The sequence below is a fragment of the Aethalodelphis obliquidens genome, unplaced genomic scaffold (assembly GCF_003676395.1).
Source record: "Aethalodelphis obliquidens isolate GAN/ISIS:26980383/991018 unplaced genomic scaffold, ASM367639v1 scaffold48, whole genome shotgun sequence".
NCBI lineage: Eukaryota > Metazoa > Chordata > Mammalia > Artiodactyla > Delphinidae > Aethalodelphis > Aethalodelphis obliquidens.
Genome location: NW_020837992.1, coordinates 8,689,831 through 8,705,514, shown reverse-complemented (window position 1 = coordinate 8,705,514; position 15,684 = coordinate 8,689,831). Strand labels below are relative to the sequence as shown.

Sequence of the window (15,684 nt, the reverse complement as noted above, 5' to 3'; positions counted from 1 at the left end):
AGAGTTTGATAGTTTCTGGCCTTACATTTAGGTCTTTAATCCATTTTGAGCTTATTTTTGTGTATGGTGTTAGGGAGTGATCTAATTTCATACTTTTACATGTACCTGTCCAGTTTTCCCAGCACCACTCATTGAAGAGGCTGTCCTTTCTCCACTGTACATTCCTGCCTCCTTTATCAAAGATAAGGTGACCATATGTGTGTGGGTTTATCTCTGGGCTTTCTATCCTGTTCCATTCATCTATCTTTCTGTTTTTGTGCCAGTACCATACTTGATTACTGTAGCCTTGTAGTATAGTCTGAAGTCAGGGAGCCTGATTCCTCCAGCTCCATTTTTCATTCTCAAGATTGCTTTGGCTATTCGGGGTCTTTTGTGTTTCCATACAAATTGTGAAATTTTTTGTTTTAGTTCTGTGAAAAATGCCAGTGGTAGTTTGGTAGGGATTGCATTGAATTTGTAGATTGCTTTGGGTAGTAGAGACATTTTCACAATTTTGATTCTTCCAATCCAAGAACATGGTATATCTCTCCATCTATTTGTATCATCTTTAATTTCTTTCATCAGTGTCTTATAATTTTCTGCATACAGGTCTTTTGTCTCCTTACATAGGTTTATTCCTAGATATTTTATTCTTTTTGTTGCAATGGTAAATGGGAGTGTTTTCTTGATTTCACTTTCAGATTTTTCATCATTAGTGTATAGGAATGCAAGAGATTTCTGTGCATTAATTTTGTATCCTGCTACTTTACCAAATTCATTGATTAGCTCTAGTAGTTTTCTGGTAGCATCTTTAGGATTCTCTATGTGTAGTATCATGTCATCTGCAAACAGTGATAGCTTTACTTCTTCTTTTCTGATTTGGATTCCTTTTATTTCCTTTTCTTCTCTGATTGCTATGGCTAAAACTTCCAAAACTATGTTGAGCAACAGTGGTGAGAGTGGGCAACCTTGTCTTGTTCCTGATCTTAGTGGAAATGCTTTCAGTTTTTTACCATTGAGGATGATGTTGGCTGTGGGTTTGTCATATATGGCCTTTATTATGTTGAGGAAAGTTCCCTCTATGCCTACTTTCTGCAGGGTTTTTATCATAAATGGGTGTTGAATTTTGTCAAAAGCTTTCTCTGCATCTATTGAGATGATCATATTGTTTTTCTCCTTCAGTTTGTTAATGTGGTTTATCACATTGATTGATTTGTGTATATTGAAGAATCCTTGCATTCCTGGAATAAACCCCACTTGATCATGGTGTATGATCCTTTTAATGTGCTGTTGGATTCTGTTTGCTAGTACTTTGTTGAGGATTTTTGCATCTATGTTCATCAGTGATCCTGGCCTGTAGTTTTCTTTCTTTGTGACATCCTTGTCTGGTTTTGGTATCAAGGTGTTGGTGGCCTCGTAGAATGAATTTGGGAGTGTTCCTCCCTCTGCTATATTTTGGAAGAGTTTGAGAAGGATAGGTGTTAGCTCTTCTCTAAATATTTGATAGAATTCGCCTGTGAAGCCATCTGGTCCTGGGCTTTTGTTTGTTGGAAGATTTGGGGTTTTTTTCTTTCTTTTTTTTTTTTTTTTTAACATCTTTATTGGGGTATTCACCTGTGAAGCCATCTGGTCCTGGGCTTTTGTTTGTTGGAAGATTTTTAATCACAGTTTCAATTTCAGTGCTTGTGATTGATCTGTTCAGATTTTCTGTTTCTTCCTGATTCAGTCTTGGCAGGTTGTGCATTTCTAAAAATTTGTCCATTTTTTCCATGTTATCCATTTTATTGGCATAGAGTTTCTTGCAGTAATCTCTCATGATCTTTTGTATTTCTGCAGTGTCAGTTGTTACTTCTTCTTTTTCATTTCTAATTCTATTGATTTGAGTCTTCTCCCTTTTTTTCTTGATGAGTCTGGCTAATGGTTTATCTATTTTGTTTATCTTCTCAAAGAACCAGCTTTTAGTTTTATTGATCTTTGCTATTGTTTCCTTCATTTCTTTTTCATTTATTTCTGATCTGATTTTTATGATTTCTTTCCTTTTGCTAACTTTGGGGTTTTTTTTGTTCTTCTTTCTCTAATTGCTTTAGGTGCAAGGTTAGGTTGTTTATTCGAGATGTTTCTTGTTTCTTAAGGTGGGCTTGTATTGCTATAAACTTCCCTCTTAGAACTGCTTTTGCTGCATCCCATAGGTTTTGGGTCGTCGTGTTTTCACTGTCATTTGTTTCTAGGCATTTTTTCATTTCCTCTTTGATTTCTTCAGTGATCACTTCGTTATTAAGTAGTGTATTGTTTAGCCTCCATGTTTTTGTATTTTTTACAGATCTTTTCCTGTAATTGATATCTAGTCTTATGGCGTTGTGGTCGGAAAAGATACTTGATACAATTTCAATTTTCTTAAATTTGCCAAGGCTTGATTTTTGACCCAAGATATGATCTATCCTGGAGAATGTTCCATGAGCACTTGAGAAGAATGTGTATTCTGTTGTTTTTGTATGGAGTGTCCTATAAATATCAATTAAGTCCATCTTGTTTAATGTATCATTTAAAGGTTGTGTTTCCTTATTTATTTTCATTTTGGATGATCTGTCCATTGGTGAAAGTGGGGTGTTAAAGTCCCCTACTATGAATGTGTTACTGTCGATTTCCCCTTTTATGGCTGTTAGTATTTGCCTTACGTATTGAGGTGCTCCTATGTTGGGTGCACAGATATTTACAATTGTTATATCTTCTTCTTGGATTGATCCCTTGATCATTATGTAGTGTCCTTCTTTGTCTCTTGTAATAGTCTTTATTTTAAAGTCTATTTTGTCTGATACGAGAATTGCTACTCCAGCTTTCTTTTGGTTTCCATTTGCATGGAGTATCTTTTTCCATCCCCTTACTTTCAGTCTGTATGTGTCTCTAGGTCTGAAGTGGGTCTCTTATAGACAGCATATATATGGGTCTTGTTTTTGTATCCATTCAGCCAATCTGTGTCTTTTGGTGGGAGCATTTAGTCCAGTTACATTTAAGGTAATTATCGATATGTATGTTCCTATTCCCATTTTCTAAATTGTTTTGAGTTTGTTATTGTAGGTCTTTTCCTTCTCTTTTGTTTCTTGCCTAGAGAAGTTCCTTTAGCATTTGTTGTAAAGCTGGTTTGGTGGTGCTGAACTCTCTCAGCTTTTGCTTGTCTGTAAAGGTTTTAATTTCTCCATCAAATCTGAATGAGATCCTTGCTGGGTAGAGTAATCTTGTTTGTAGGTTTTTCTCCTTCATCACTTTAAATATGTCCTGCCACTCCCTTCTGGCTTGCAGAGTTTCTGCTGAGAGATCGGCTGTTAACCTTATGGGGATTCCCTTGTGTGTTATTTGTTGTTTTTCCCTTGCTGCTTTTAATATGCTTTCTTTGTATTTAATTTTTGACAGTTTGAGTAATATGTGTCTTGGCGTATTTCTCCTTGGATTTATCCTGTATGGGACTCTCTGTGCTTCCTGGACTTGATTAACTATTTCCTTTCCCATATTAGGGAAGTTTTCAACTATAATCTCTTCAAATATATTCTCAGCCCCTTTCTTTTTCTCTTCTTCTTCTGGAAGAAGAGAAAATTGAATGTTGGTGTGTTTAATGTTGTCCCAGAGGTCTCTGAGACTGTCCTCAGTTCTTTTCAGTCTTTTTTCTTTATTCTTCTCTGCAGTAGTTATTTCCACTATTTTATCTTCCAGGTCAGTTATCCGTTCTTCTGCCTCAGTTATTCTGCTATTGATCCCATCTAGAGTATTTTTCATTTCATTTATTGTGTTGTTCATCACTGTTTGTTTCATCTTTAGTTCTTCTAGGTCCTTGTTAAATGTTTCTTGCATTTTGTCTATTCTATTTCCAAGATTTTGGATCATCTTTACTATCATTATTCTGAATTCTTTTTCAGGTAGATTGCCTGTTTCCTCTTCATTTGTTAGGTCTGGTGCGTTTTTATCTTTCTCCTTCATCTGCTGTGTGTTTTTCTGTCTTGTCATTTTGCTTATCTTACTGTGTTTGGGGTCTCCTTTTTGCAGACTGCACGTTCGTAGTTCCCGTTGTTTTTGATGTCTGTCCCCAGTGGCTAAGGTTGGTTCAGTGGGTTGTGTAGGCTTCCTGGTGGAGGGGACTAGTGCCTGTGTTCTGGTGGATGAGGCTGGATCTTGTCTCTCTGGTGGGCAGGTCCACGTCTGGTGGTGTGTTTTGGGGTGTCTGTGTACTTATTATTTTAGGCAGCCTCTCTGCTAATGGGTGGGGTTGTGTTCCTGTTTTGCTAGTTGTTTGGCATAGGGTGTCCAGCACTGTAGCTTGCTGGTCATTGAATGAAGCTGGGTGCTGGTGTCGAGATGGAGATCTCTGGGAGATTTTTGCCTTTTGATATTATGTGGAGCTGGGAGGTCTCTTGTTGTCCTGAAGTTGGCTCTTCCACCTCAGAGCCACAGCACTGACTCCTGGCTGCAGCACCAAGAGCCTTTCATCCACACGGCTCAGAATAAAAGGGAGAAAAAGTAGAGAGAAAGAATTAGTAGAAGTAGGAAGAAAGAAAGAAAGAAGGAAAGAAAGAAAGGAGGGAGAGAGGGAGGATGGGAGGAAGGAATGAAGGAAGGAAGGAGGGAAGGAAGGAAAAAAGAAAGAAAGAAGATAAAGTAAAATAAAATAAAGTTATTAAATTAAAAAATAATTATTAAGGAAAAAAACGGACAGATAGAACCTTAGAACAAATGGTGGAAGCAAAGCTATACAGACAAAATCTCACACAGAAGCATACATATACACGCTCACATAAAGACGAAAAGGGAAAAAATCATAAATCTTGCTCTCAAAGTCCACCTCCCCAATTTGGGATGATCCGTTGTCTATTCATGTATTCCACAGATGCAGGTACATCAAGTTGACTGTGGAGCTTTAATCCGCTGCTTCTGAGGCCGCTGGGAGAGATTGCCCCTTCTCTTCTTTGTTCTCACAGCCCCCCGGGGCTCAGCTTTGGATTTGGCCCCGCCTCTGCGTGTAGGTCGCTGGAGGGCGTCTGTTCCTTGCTCAGACAGGATGGGGTTAAAGGAGCCGCTGTTTCGGGGGCTCTGGCTCACTCAGGCCGGGGGGAGGGAGGGGCGCGGGTTGCGGGGCGAGCCTGCAGCGGCGGAGGCCGGCGTGACGTTGCACCAGCCTGAAGCGCGCCGTGCATTCTCCTGGGGAAGTTGTCCCTGGATCCCGGGAACCTGATAGTGGCGGGCTGCACAGGCTCCGCGGAAGAGGGGTGTGGAGAGTGACCTGTGCTCGCACACAGGCTTCTTGGTGGCGGCAGCAGCAGCCTTAGCGTCTCCCGCCCGTCTCTGGGGTTCGCGCTTTTAGCCGCGGCTCGCGCCCGTCTCTGGCGTTCTTTCAAGCAGCGCTCTTAATCCCCTCTCCTCGTGCACCAGGAAACAAAGAGGGAAGAAAAAGTCTCTTGCCTCTTCGGCAGCTCTAGACCTTTTCCCGGACTCCCTCCCGGCTAGCCATGGTGCACAAACCCCTGCAGGCTGTGTTCACGCCGCCAACCCCAGTCCTCTCCCTGCGCTCCGACCAAAGCACGAGCCTCAGCTTGCAATCCCACCCGCCCTGGCAAGTGAGCAGACAAGCCTCTCGTGCTGGTGAGTGCCCGTCGGCACCGATCCTCTGTGCGGGAATCTCCCTGCTTTGCCCTCCGCACCCCTGTTGCTGTGCTTTCCTCCGCGGCTCCGAAGTTCCCCCGTCTGCCACCCGCAGTCTCCGCCGGCGAAGGGGCTTCCTAGCGTGTGGAAACCTTTCCTCCTTCACAGCTCCCTCCCACTGGTGCAGGTCCCGTCCCTATTCTTTTGTCTCTGTTTTTTCTTTTTTTCTTTTGCCCTACCCAGGTACGTGGGGAGTTTCTTGCCTTTTGGGAGGTCTGAGGTCTTCTGCCAGCATTCAGTAGGTGTTCTGTAGGAGTTGCTCCACATGTAGATGTATTTCTGATGTATCTGTGGGGAGGAAGGTGATCTCCATGTCTTACTCTTCCGCCATCTTCACAACACCCCACCTGCCATGTTTTGAAGTGAACCTGTGGTCTCACATGGACCATGGGGGCTGGGAGTGCTTTCCAAGCAAAACAGCTATGGGTAGGTCCCTGTGCACAAACCACCGTACTTTGGGTCCTGTGGCCCTGCAGCCAAGCTACATGTGACTGATCAGGAATCAGCACCAGAGCTAAGGGAAGCCATCTACAGGCTGGGTGTGGAGAAGGGCAGTGTCTTGTGAGGTGCCTAATGGGGTACCCTATACAGGATACTCTCCAGGAGGGGGTCTGCATGCAAAACTCAGAGAGAGGGACTTCAGGAGTAAAGTGGAGCAGGGTCATGAGAGGAACACAGCGGGAAGGCAGGTGGCAGAGCTGTGAGGGTGCAGAAATTGACACAGTCCCACTAGGGACCTACTAAACAATAAGCAGCCAAAGTAGAATCAGAGACAAAGGAAGTTGAAAAAGTGAATTGCTTTAATTCCTTTTGGAGAACTAGAGCTGCTTTGTACCTTGGCTTCACTCTCAGCTACCCAAGGGATTTCCTTGGGGCTTCCTGGTTCCTCTTAGAGTAAACAGCCATTGTCAGCAGTAACCTGTTCTTCACAGCCTGAAGGAACCACACAGACACTTCTGGGAATTGCCATTCCTGTAAAGTAAGAATTTTCTAAACTATTTTACCAGAAATAATAAGGCACACCAGTTGGTTTTTTTAGATTGGATAATTTCTTTTATGTGCCTGAAATACACTAGTATTCTCTGACCAATTCAGGGTAGCTAGTAAGCATTGTAAGACTTAGTTCATCTGTTATTTGGGTTATTCATTCATTTAACAGACATGGAAACATTACATGACTACTATATGAAAGACACTGTATTCTGCCCCACCTCCATTTTATCTTCAGCGTATATTTTTTCTAGTTAATTATTATGAGATTGTCATTCCATGCTCTTCATCTTTGTTATCTTCATCATTGAGGGCTTCATTTTTTGAGGAGTAGTGGGTACGTTCTGGGTCTCCAATAACAGTAATTCATTGAGCAGGCACTCTGTAGTGCATTTTACAACAATCTCTCATTTGAAATGATTATTTCCTTTTCACATGAAGAAAGTTAGCCTTAGGAGCATTAAGTAACTGTCCTGGGTCACAGAGTAGTTATATTTAGTAGCAGAGCTGGGGCTGGAGACCAAGCTCTTACTCTACCACTGGCCTAGATATCTGGTCTTTCAGTTCGCAAAACAAATGAATAATGAACACCAAATTATTTCTTCCTCGAAATCCTCCTGGTGCTTTAGGGACAGGGCTAATGCAACCTCCTCCACAAAGCCTTTGCTGATCTCTGCCCTTAGCCCTGCACTCCCCATTCAGCCCTCCAAGAAAAGGAAATCTCACAGTTTACATCTTCACATCCTTCTGAATCCTGTAGCACTTGTAGCACAAACCATCAATCCTTCTCTCTTGGTATCTCCCTGAAGCCCCTAGTACAAAGTGTTGCATGTAGAGTTGATGCTTGATGTATGTTTGTAGAAGTAAAGAATGAATGATTTCCTTCTCTCTGTCAACCTAGGACATATAAAATTTCTGTGCTTGGGCTTCCCTGGTGGCACAGTGGTTGGGAGTCTGCCTGCCGATGCAGGGGATGTGGGTTCGTGCCCTGATCCGGGAGGATCCCGCGTGCTGCGGAGCGGCTGGGCCCGTGAGCCGTGGCCACTGGGCCTGCGTGTCCGGAGCCTGTGCTCCGCGGCGGGAGAGGTCATGGCAATGAGAGGCCCGCGTACTGCCAAAAAAAAAAAAATTTCTGTGCTCCTCTTGCTTTTGTGCTTTTAAATAAAAGAAAATGAAATAATTATGAGCAAATACTCTTCTGTCTTTGTATTTAGAGTCCATCTCTTATAGACATCATTTGGTTGGATCTAGTTTTTAATCCAGGCTGACAGTCTCTGCCTTTTAATTGGAGTGTTTAGTCCATTTACATTTACAGTAATTATTGATATGGTTGCATTTGGTTCTACCATTTTGCTGTTTTCTATTTGTCTTATATGTTGTTTCTCTGTTCCTTCTTTCCCAAAAGTTAGAAAACCTTACAGTATTGTTGTATAATTTTTGCTTTAGAGAGCCTAAAATTTTAAAAATATGTAAATAGCTTTTTATATTTACCTACCTATTTAACATTTCCAGGGATCTTTATTCCTTCCTATACATCTGAGTGTTACCATCTAGTGTCATTTCAGAATTTTCTTTAGTGTGCATTGTAATGCAAGTCTATTGGTGATGAATTCTCTCAGCTTTTGTGTTTGAAAATAACCTTATCCCCTTCATTTTTGAAGGTTAGTTTTGCTGGAATTTTAAAATTCTCAGTTGAGAGAATTTTTTTCTTTCAGTACTTTAAAGATGTTCCATTGTCTTTTGACCTTCATTACTTATGATCAAAAGTTAACCTATCATTAGATATAATTTCCTGTATGTAATATGCGTTTTTTTTTCCTGGCTGCTTTCAAGATTTTTCTCTTACCTTTGCATTGGCTGTTTGACTATGATTTGCGTAGGATTGGTTTTCTTATTTATCCTGCTTGGCATGTGTTGAGCTTCTTGGATCTATAAATTGATGTTTTTTTCTCCAGTTTTGGGAAGTTTGGGCCATTAGTTTTTCAAATATTTTTTGTGATCCATTTTCTCCCTTCAGTTACATGTTGTTAGACTGCTAGATATTGTCCCACAGTTGTCTAGGATCTGTTAGTCTTTTTCTTCAATCTTTTTTTTTTTTTTTTAGATTGGATAATGTCTGTTCATTTAACTTCAACTACACTGGCTTTTTTTCCTTGTCAACTTTTGCTGTTAAAGACTATGCTGTGAGTTTTTCATTTTATTTATTTTTCTTTTCAGCTCTAGAATTCCCATTGGTTCTTTTCTGCAGTTTCAGATTCTCTATTTCCCCTCTGTTCATTCCTTATCCTTACATTTTCTTTTAAATCCTTAAAGTGCTGTAAAACTCCTGTCTGCCAATCGCAACATTTGGGGTCATCTTGGCATTGGTTTCTATATACTGCTTTTTTCCTTGTTTTTGTGCATGTCTGGTGATTTTTTAATTGAACACTAGATGCTATTAATGACACGTTATAGAGGTTCTGGATTCTCTTATGATCCTCTGAAGAAGTTTTGTCTTAGCAGGTAGTTAAAATGACGAGACTCAAGTTCTAATCTATGTTCCTTGCATTAGCAGCAGCTGAAATCTCCACTCAGATCTTTTGGTTTCCACCTGCTGCTTTTTTGCTGGCCCTCCTGGTGTCTCCAGTCAAGAAGTTGAGCATATTTCATTTACAGATTTGGGAGTTGACTACCCTATGTGGCTCCCTCCCTTTCAGGTGTCCCCCTAACTTTCTCTGACTGCTCTGCCATCCTTGAACTCTGTCCACTGTCACCCCCTCATGTGACTTTTTCTCTGTGTGTATGCATCATTGGTGTCTCTCCCTCTTCTTTTTTTTTGGGGGGGGGTGGAATATAGTTAATTTACAATGTTGTGTTAGTTTCGAGTGTACAGCAGAGCGATTCAGTTTTATATATATATGGTTATTTACGCTTTTTCAGATTCTTTTCCATTATTACAAAATATTGAGTATAGTTCCCTGTGCTACACAGTAGGTCCTTGTTGTTTACCTATTTTATATATAGTAGTGTGTATATGTTAATCCCAAACTTCTAGTTTATCTCACCCCACACCCCCTCCAGTATCCCCTTTGGTAACCTAAGTTTGTTTTATGTGTCTGTGGCTCTATTTCTGTTTTGTAAATAAGTTCATTTGTATCTTTTTTTTAGATTCCACATATAAGTGATATCCCATGATATTTGTCTTTCTCTGATTTACTTCACTTAATATGATAATCTCTAGATTCATTCATGTTACTGCAGATGGCATTATTTCTTCTTTATGGCTGAGTAGTATTCCACTGTGTGCATATATATATATATATATATATATACATCACATCTTCTTTATCCATTCATCTATTGATTGGACACTTAGGTTGCTTCCATGTCTTGGCTATTGTAAATAGTGCTGCTGTGAACATTGGGATGCATATATCTTTTCGAATTAGAGTTTTCTCCAGATATATGCCCAGGAGTGGAATTGCAGGATGATATGGTAATTCTATTTTTAGTTTTTTAAGGAACCTCCATACTGTTCTCCATAGTGGCTGCACCTATTTACCTTCCTACCAATAGGGTAGGAAGGATCCCTTTTCTCTACACCCTCTCCAGCATTTATTATTTGTAGACTTTTTAATGATGGCCATTCTGACTGGTGTGAAGTGGTAACCTCACTGGAGTTTTGATTTGCATTTCTCTAATAATTAGCGATATTGAGCATCTTTTCATGTGCCTTTTGGCCATCTGTATGTCTTCTTTGGAGAAATGTCTCTTTAGGTCTTCTGCCCATTTTTTATTGGGTTGTTTGTTTTTTGGGTATTAAGCTGTATGGCCTGTTTGTATATTTTGGGAATTAATCCCTTGTCAGTCACATAGTTTGCAAATATTTTCTCCCAGACCATAGGTTGTTTTTTCATTTTGTTTATAGTTTCCTTTGTTGTGCAAAAGCTTTTTAGTTTAATTGGGTCCCATTTTTTTTTTTTAATTTCCATTACTCTAGGAGATGGTTCAGAAAAAATATTGCTGTAATTTATGTCCAGGAGTGTTCTGCCTATGTTTTCCTCTAGGAGTTTTATAGTATCCAGTCTTACATTTGGGTCTTTAATCCACTTTGAGTTTATTTTTGTGTATGGTGTTAGAGAATATTCTAATTTCATTCTTTTACATGTAGCTGTCCAGTTTTCACAGCATCACTTATTGAAGAGACTGTCTTTTCTCCATTGTGTATTCTTACCACCTTCGTCATAGATTAGGTGACCATGAGTGTGTGGGTTTATTTCTGGGCTTTCTATCCTGTTCCATTGATCTGTATTTCTGTTTTTGTGCCCCTACCATACTGTTTTGATGACTGTAGCTTTGCAGTGTAGTCTGAAGTCAGGGAGCATGATCCCTCTAGCTCCATTCTTCTTTCTCAAGATTGTTGTGGCTTTCAGGGTGTTTCGTGTTTCTGCATAAATCAAAGAATTTTTTGTTCTAGTTCTGTGAAAAATGCCATTGGGCTCTCACTCTTCTTATAAGGATACTAGTCCTATTGGATTAGGGCCCATCCTTATGACCTTGTTTAACCCAATTATCTCCTTAACTGCCCTGTCTCCAGATATTGTCACACTGGGGGTTAGGGCTTCAACATAGGACTTTTGGGAAGGGGCTGGCATCGGGACACGTTCAGTCATTTACCATCTAATTGCAGAATGCCTGCCCTATTCCAGGCACAGCGTGAAGGGCTAGGGGTTCAGTATGGACAAGACTGGCCCTGTCTCTGCCCTCGTGGAGCTCACAGCCTAGGGGGATAAAAAGACATGTAGACAGTAGCATTGCAGAGTGATGACAGTGGACATAGGGTGCCCTGGGAGCGCTGAGGAAGGGGTGCTCAAATCAAGTTATGGGGTCAGGGGAGGCTTCCTTGAGGAGATGCCTTTCTAAACTGAACCCTGGAGGATGAGTTAGGAGTCCGCAGGAGCAGTGCCTCAGGCCAGGCTTGGGGTGTGAGGGGCTCCAGGGCTGAGGAGGGCACACTGGGAACAGTTGTTTAGTACAGCTGGTCCTGGGGGAGTGGAGTGGTCAGGGGATGGGGCCAGAGAGGTAGGCTGGGGCCGGCTCCCTTGCTGGGTTGTAACTGTCTGTCCCTCTAGAGGGGCGCCTCCTTCAGCTCAGGGTCCCCCTCCTGGCAGAGCAGGTGTGTGGTGAATGTCGACAGGGGCCGCGTGTTGTGATTCGGATGTGAGGGCTGAGGTGGGGAGGTTGGTAAAGCAGGTCGTGGGCCTGGAGGTTGCCCACCTCCTCTGGCTCACGTGTGTGTCATTGTCCTTCAGCCCTGGACAGCGAGTCCGCCTGCAGCAGCATCCGCTTTAGCAAGGCCTGCCTGAAGAACGTCTTCTCCGTGCTGCTCATCTTCATCTACCTGCTGCTCATGGCCGTGGCCGTCTTCCTGGTCTACCAGACCATCACGGACTTCCGTGAGAAACTCAAGCACCCTGTCATGTCGGTGTCTTACAAGGAGGTGGATCGCTACGACGCCCCAGGTAGAGCCTGCGCCAGGCAGACATCAGGCCCAGGCCTGGGGCATCGACTTGCAAATACTCCCTGAGCTGCCGTTGCACTCCTGGCGTCCTGCTGGGCACCACGGGCAGGGCAGAGGAGTCCGAGCACAGTCTAGGTGTGGGTTATGCACCCCAAGAGCTGCTGTTGGTACCCAGCAGAGTGTCACGTGCAAAGGAGGGAGGTGGGCCGAGCCTGGAGTGGTCGCTGCAGGACTGGGGTGGGCAAGGAATGCTTATGCTCAGTGGCAGGATATGAGCTGGGCTTTGGTAAATGGAAGACAGTTTCTCTGGGAGGGGGGTCTACAGGAGCAAAGGTGAGCGTAGGGAGGCAGAGGGCTTCTCTGGAGAGGATGAGTCTAGCCTGGCTGGAGCCAGAGGCCAGTGATGCGGAGAAGTGGGAGTTACAGGTGGCAGGGAGGCGAGGCCATCCAGAGGTGGGCGGGGCCCTGCCTGGAGAGGGGCTCCCAGGCCACATCATCTGTACCTCTCCTGTCCCTGCGAGGGGCTGTCTCTGCCGTAGAGCGGGCTGTCTGCTCCGGGGCGGTGGGGCTGGCACTGGGCTCTGGCAGCGTGGAGTGGACCGGGAGGTGTGAGCTCTGTGAGCTCAGGCTCTGCCCACAGGATGCCCCCGAGTGACCCTCGGATGGCCTGTTCACAGGGCAGAGCCGGAGTCTCAGGTCCCCTCTGCCTGGGGCTTCTTGACAGGTGTGCTGGTCCCAGTGCGCTTGCCTGTCTTTGCCTGTTTCATGATTGTTCCTCTTCTCTGTCTGCTTTTGTCTCTTTATGTGTGGGTTTTACTCTCTCTGTCCGGTCTCTTGGTCTGACTCTGCCTGTGTCTGGGGCCACGTGCTGCTCTCAGTGTTTCTACTATTGAGGTTAGAACAGCTGCTGTCCTTAGAGCTTTGAACGAGGTGCCTTGGCTGCGCGAGGGGGAGGGACTTGGGGCCGCGACTTGCACACTTGGAGCTCCCAGTCTGGGCAGGAGATGCGAGACGGAATGAGACCTGGGGAGTCCCACAGCCGAGGGCTGCCCAGTGAGTCTGCAGGTGGGCGGCGGTGCGGGGGGCCTGGCAGTGCCCGGCTTGGTCTCGGAGGCCTCCTTGGAGGGTGTGGAGCAGGGTTCTGAAGCGGGGCGGGTTTTGGTGCAGGCACTGGGGAGGCTGTATCCCCGGCCAGGAGGGGCTTACCGAGGGGGCAGTTGTCTCCTCCATTAGAGCAGGGCTCTCTGAGGGCAGGGTGTGTAGCTCCCCATCCTCTGTGACACTTTTCTTCTCCCTCGTCTGCAGTCACCCAGGGAGTCCTGAACTTAGGTGGTTGGCGGGTGTGAAAAAATATATGTGACATGATTTTAGGGGTGTGGTGAGGGACTGTGACCGTTCACTTTTCCCTGCTTGTCCCCCAGGCATTGCCCTGTACCCTGGTCAGGCCCAGCTGCTCAGCTGTAAGCACCATTACGAGGTCATTCCACCTCTGAAGAGCCCCGGCCAGCCAGGAGACATGAACTGCACCACCCAGACGATCAACTACACGGACCCCTTCTCCAATCAGACCCTGGTAACTCTCGTCTCCCCGAGCTGGGTCTGGGCAGCGTGCTCCGTTGGCCTCGCACCCTGGGAACCCGTCTTCTTTCTGCCAGGTGGCCTCCCCCCTCCCCACATCGGCGCGGGCCCTCGGCCCCTGGCAAACACTCCTAAGTGGAGTCTGGCCGCGGCTGGCTCACCTGCTTTCAGGGAGGGCAGTGGGGCCTTCGGCCTCCTCTGAGTGACCCTCCGGGATTCCCGACAAAGTGATAAGATCCTGTCCTGGATGGAAGGGTGGCGGGCTGCAGAGTGGGGCCGGTGTGACACGGCCAAGTGGGTCCCATAGCTGACTGCCCGACAGAATTGCCAGGATCCCTTCCGAAAGCAAAGGTTCTGGGTTCCATGTGGGCCCACCTGAATCACTGTTCCTGGGGGCGGGACCCGGGCATCCATATTTTGGAATAACTCTGCCGGTGTAAGAAGGAGCACTGGTCCGGGAACAAGGACCCCCGCCCTGCCGTCACCCACGGCTCCGCTCAGCCGGGGAGTGGGCGGTGGCCGGGAACAGCGTCTGCACAGGGTTCTGGAGGCAGGGAAGGAATTTCGTATATATTTACATCTTCTCCTTTTCATCCCATATCCTTGTTTCCAAAAGGATTGAACAGGGCTGAGTAAGTTTTGCAGCTCAAAGAGAGGAAGGAAAGGTTTTCTAGGCAGAGGAACTCTGCACGAAGGCATAAAGGGAGGAGACAGCATGTTTGTTTGTGCCTCTGAGCAAAATTCCACAGGTGGGTGTTTCTGGAGGGCCAGGTGCCCCCAGAAGGGCGGTGGGCGGTGAAGTTGTGGACAGAAGTACCGGCCAAATGAGGAAAGCATGTGTATCTGCTGTGGAGAAGGACCTGCTCCTTTGGGTGATAAGGAACTACAGGTGGACCTTGAGATGAAAGAATCCCACTAAGACTTTTTCGTTAATATTTGTTCTAGACCTCCTCCTAAAATCCTGCTGAAATGATTCCCACTCCTGCAAAAAATAGAATAAGATAAAATATCAGTAACAGCCCTGCAAACCAAGGACGAGGATCATCTGAGGACCAGAAATTTTGAGGAACTGGTGTAAAATATAAATAGCACACTGGGTCAGATTGATGGAGCAGAATCAGAGAAAACCCATGCCCTAAAACAGACGCTGGAGAGGACTGCTGTAGAGGTGAAAGCTTTCCTTCCAACTGCTGGCTCTGTGTCAGCACATTAAAGAGCAGGGCTGCTGTAGGGCAGGTCAGGATAATAATTACAGGACCGCCTGCCAGGCTTTTAGCCCTCCCCGGAGCTCGCAGAGCTGCTGGGGACAGTGTTTGCTCCGGGGAAAAGGCTCTGGGCCCATTCTCTACCTAAGCTAAGGGGAGGTTCCCTGCTTGGGCATTGGGCCAGCAGAGAGAAACAGAGCAGAACTTGAGATTGGACGTCCACAATGGAAGGAGAGAGCCATCAGAAAGGAATCTTTTCCCAGAAGAGAAGTACGCAGAGCGCCTGGCCTGCTGGCCTTCTCTGTTTGCCGCCTCTGAGCGTCCTCACCGTCAGCCCCAGGCAAGGGCGAGCCTGGGAGAGGGCCTGTTAGGAAGAAACCCACAGCCCAGACCTGTACTAGTCAGCCTAACCCTTCACTCAGAAAGAAGAATGGAGAATTAAGGGCCGCTAGACTTTTACACGAAACCAACCACATAAAAGGATGGAGAGGAAAAAACAGAAAGGACTCCAGGGAAGCGGAAGCTAATTTAAATGAAAAGGAAAAGAACTTTTAAAAATTTTAATGAAGAGCTAGATAATACAGTACAAACGCTGTCGGTCTGGATTCCCCGCTCTCTCCGTTCCCTGCGTACCGACTGGATGCCCGTGCGTGCTTAGGTGGCACTGCAGGTACAGGCTCTCTGGCCGTCTTTCCTCTCGGCTCCCCATTGAGTAGTACGCTAACTAGGAGCCCTGTGTCCCAAACC

General features: G+C 45.1%; 1 protein-coding gene across 1 annotated transcript in view; it reads left to right on the top strand.

Annotated features, from left to right (window-relative positions):
- PACC1 (proton activated chloride channel 1) overlaps window positions 1-15,684 on the top strand; it is a 41,302-nt gene that overhangs the window by 15,213 nt on the left and 10,405 nt on the right. The window contains exons 3-4 of the mRNA XM_027082935.1: window positions 11,946-12,155; window positions 13,576-13,727. Of these exons, the coding sequence (XP_026938736.1) occupies window positions 11,946-12,155; window positions 13,576-13,727 (362 nt within the window). The remainder of the gene's footprint in view (window positions 1-11,945; window positions 12,156-13,575; window positions 13,728-15,684) is intronic.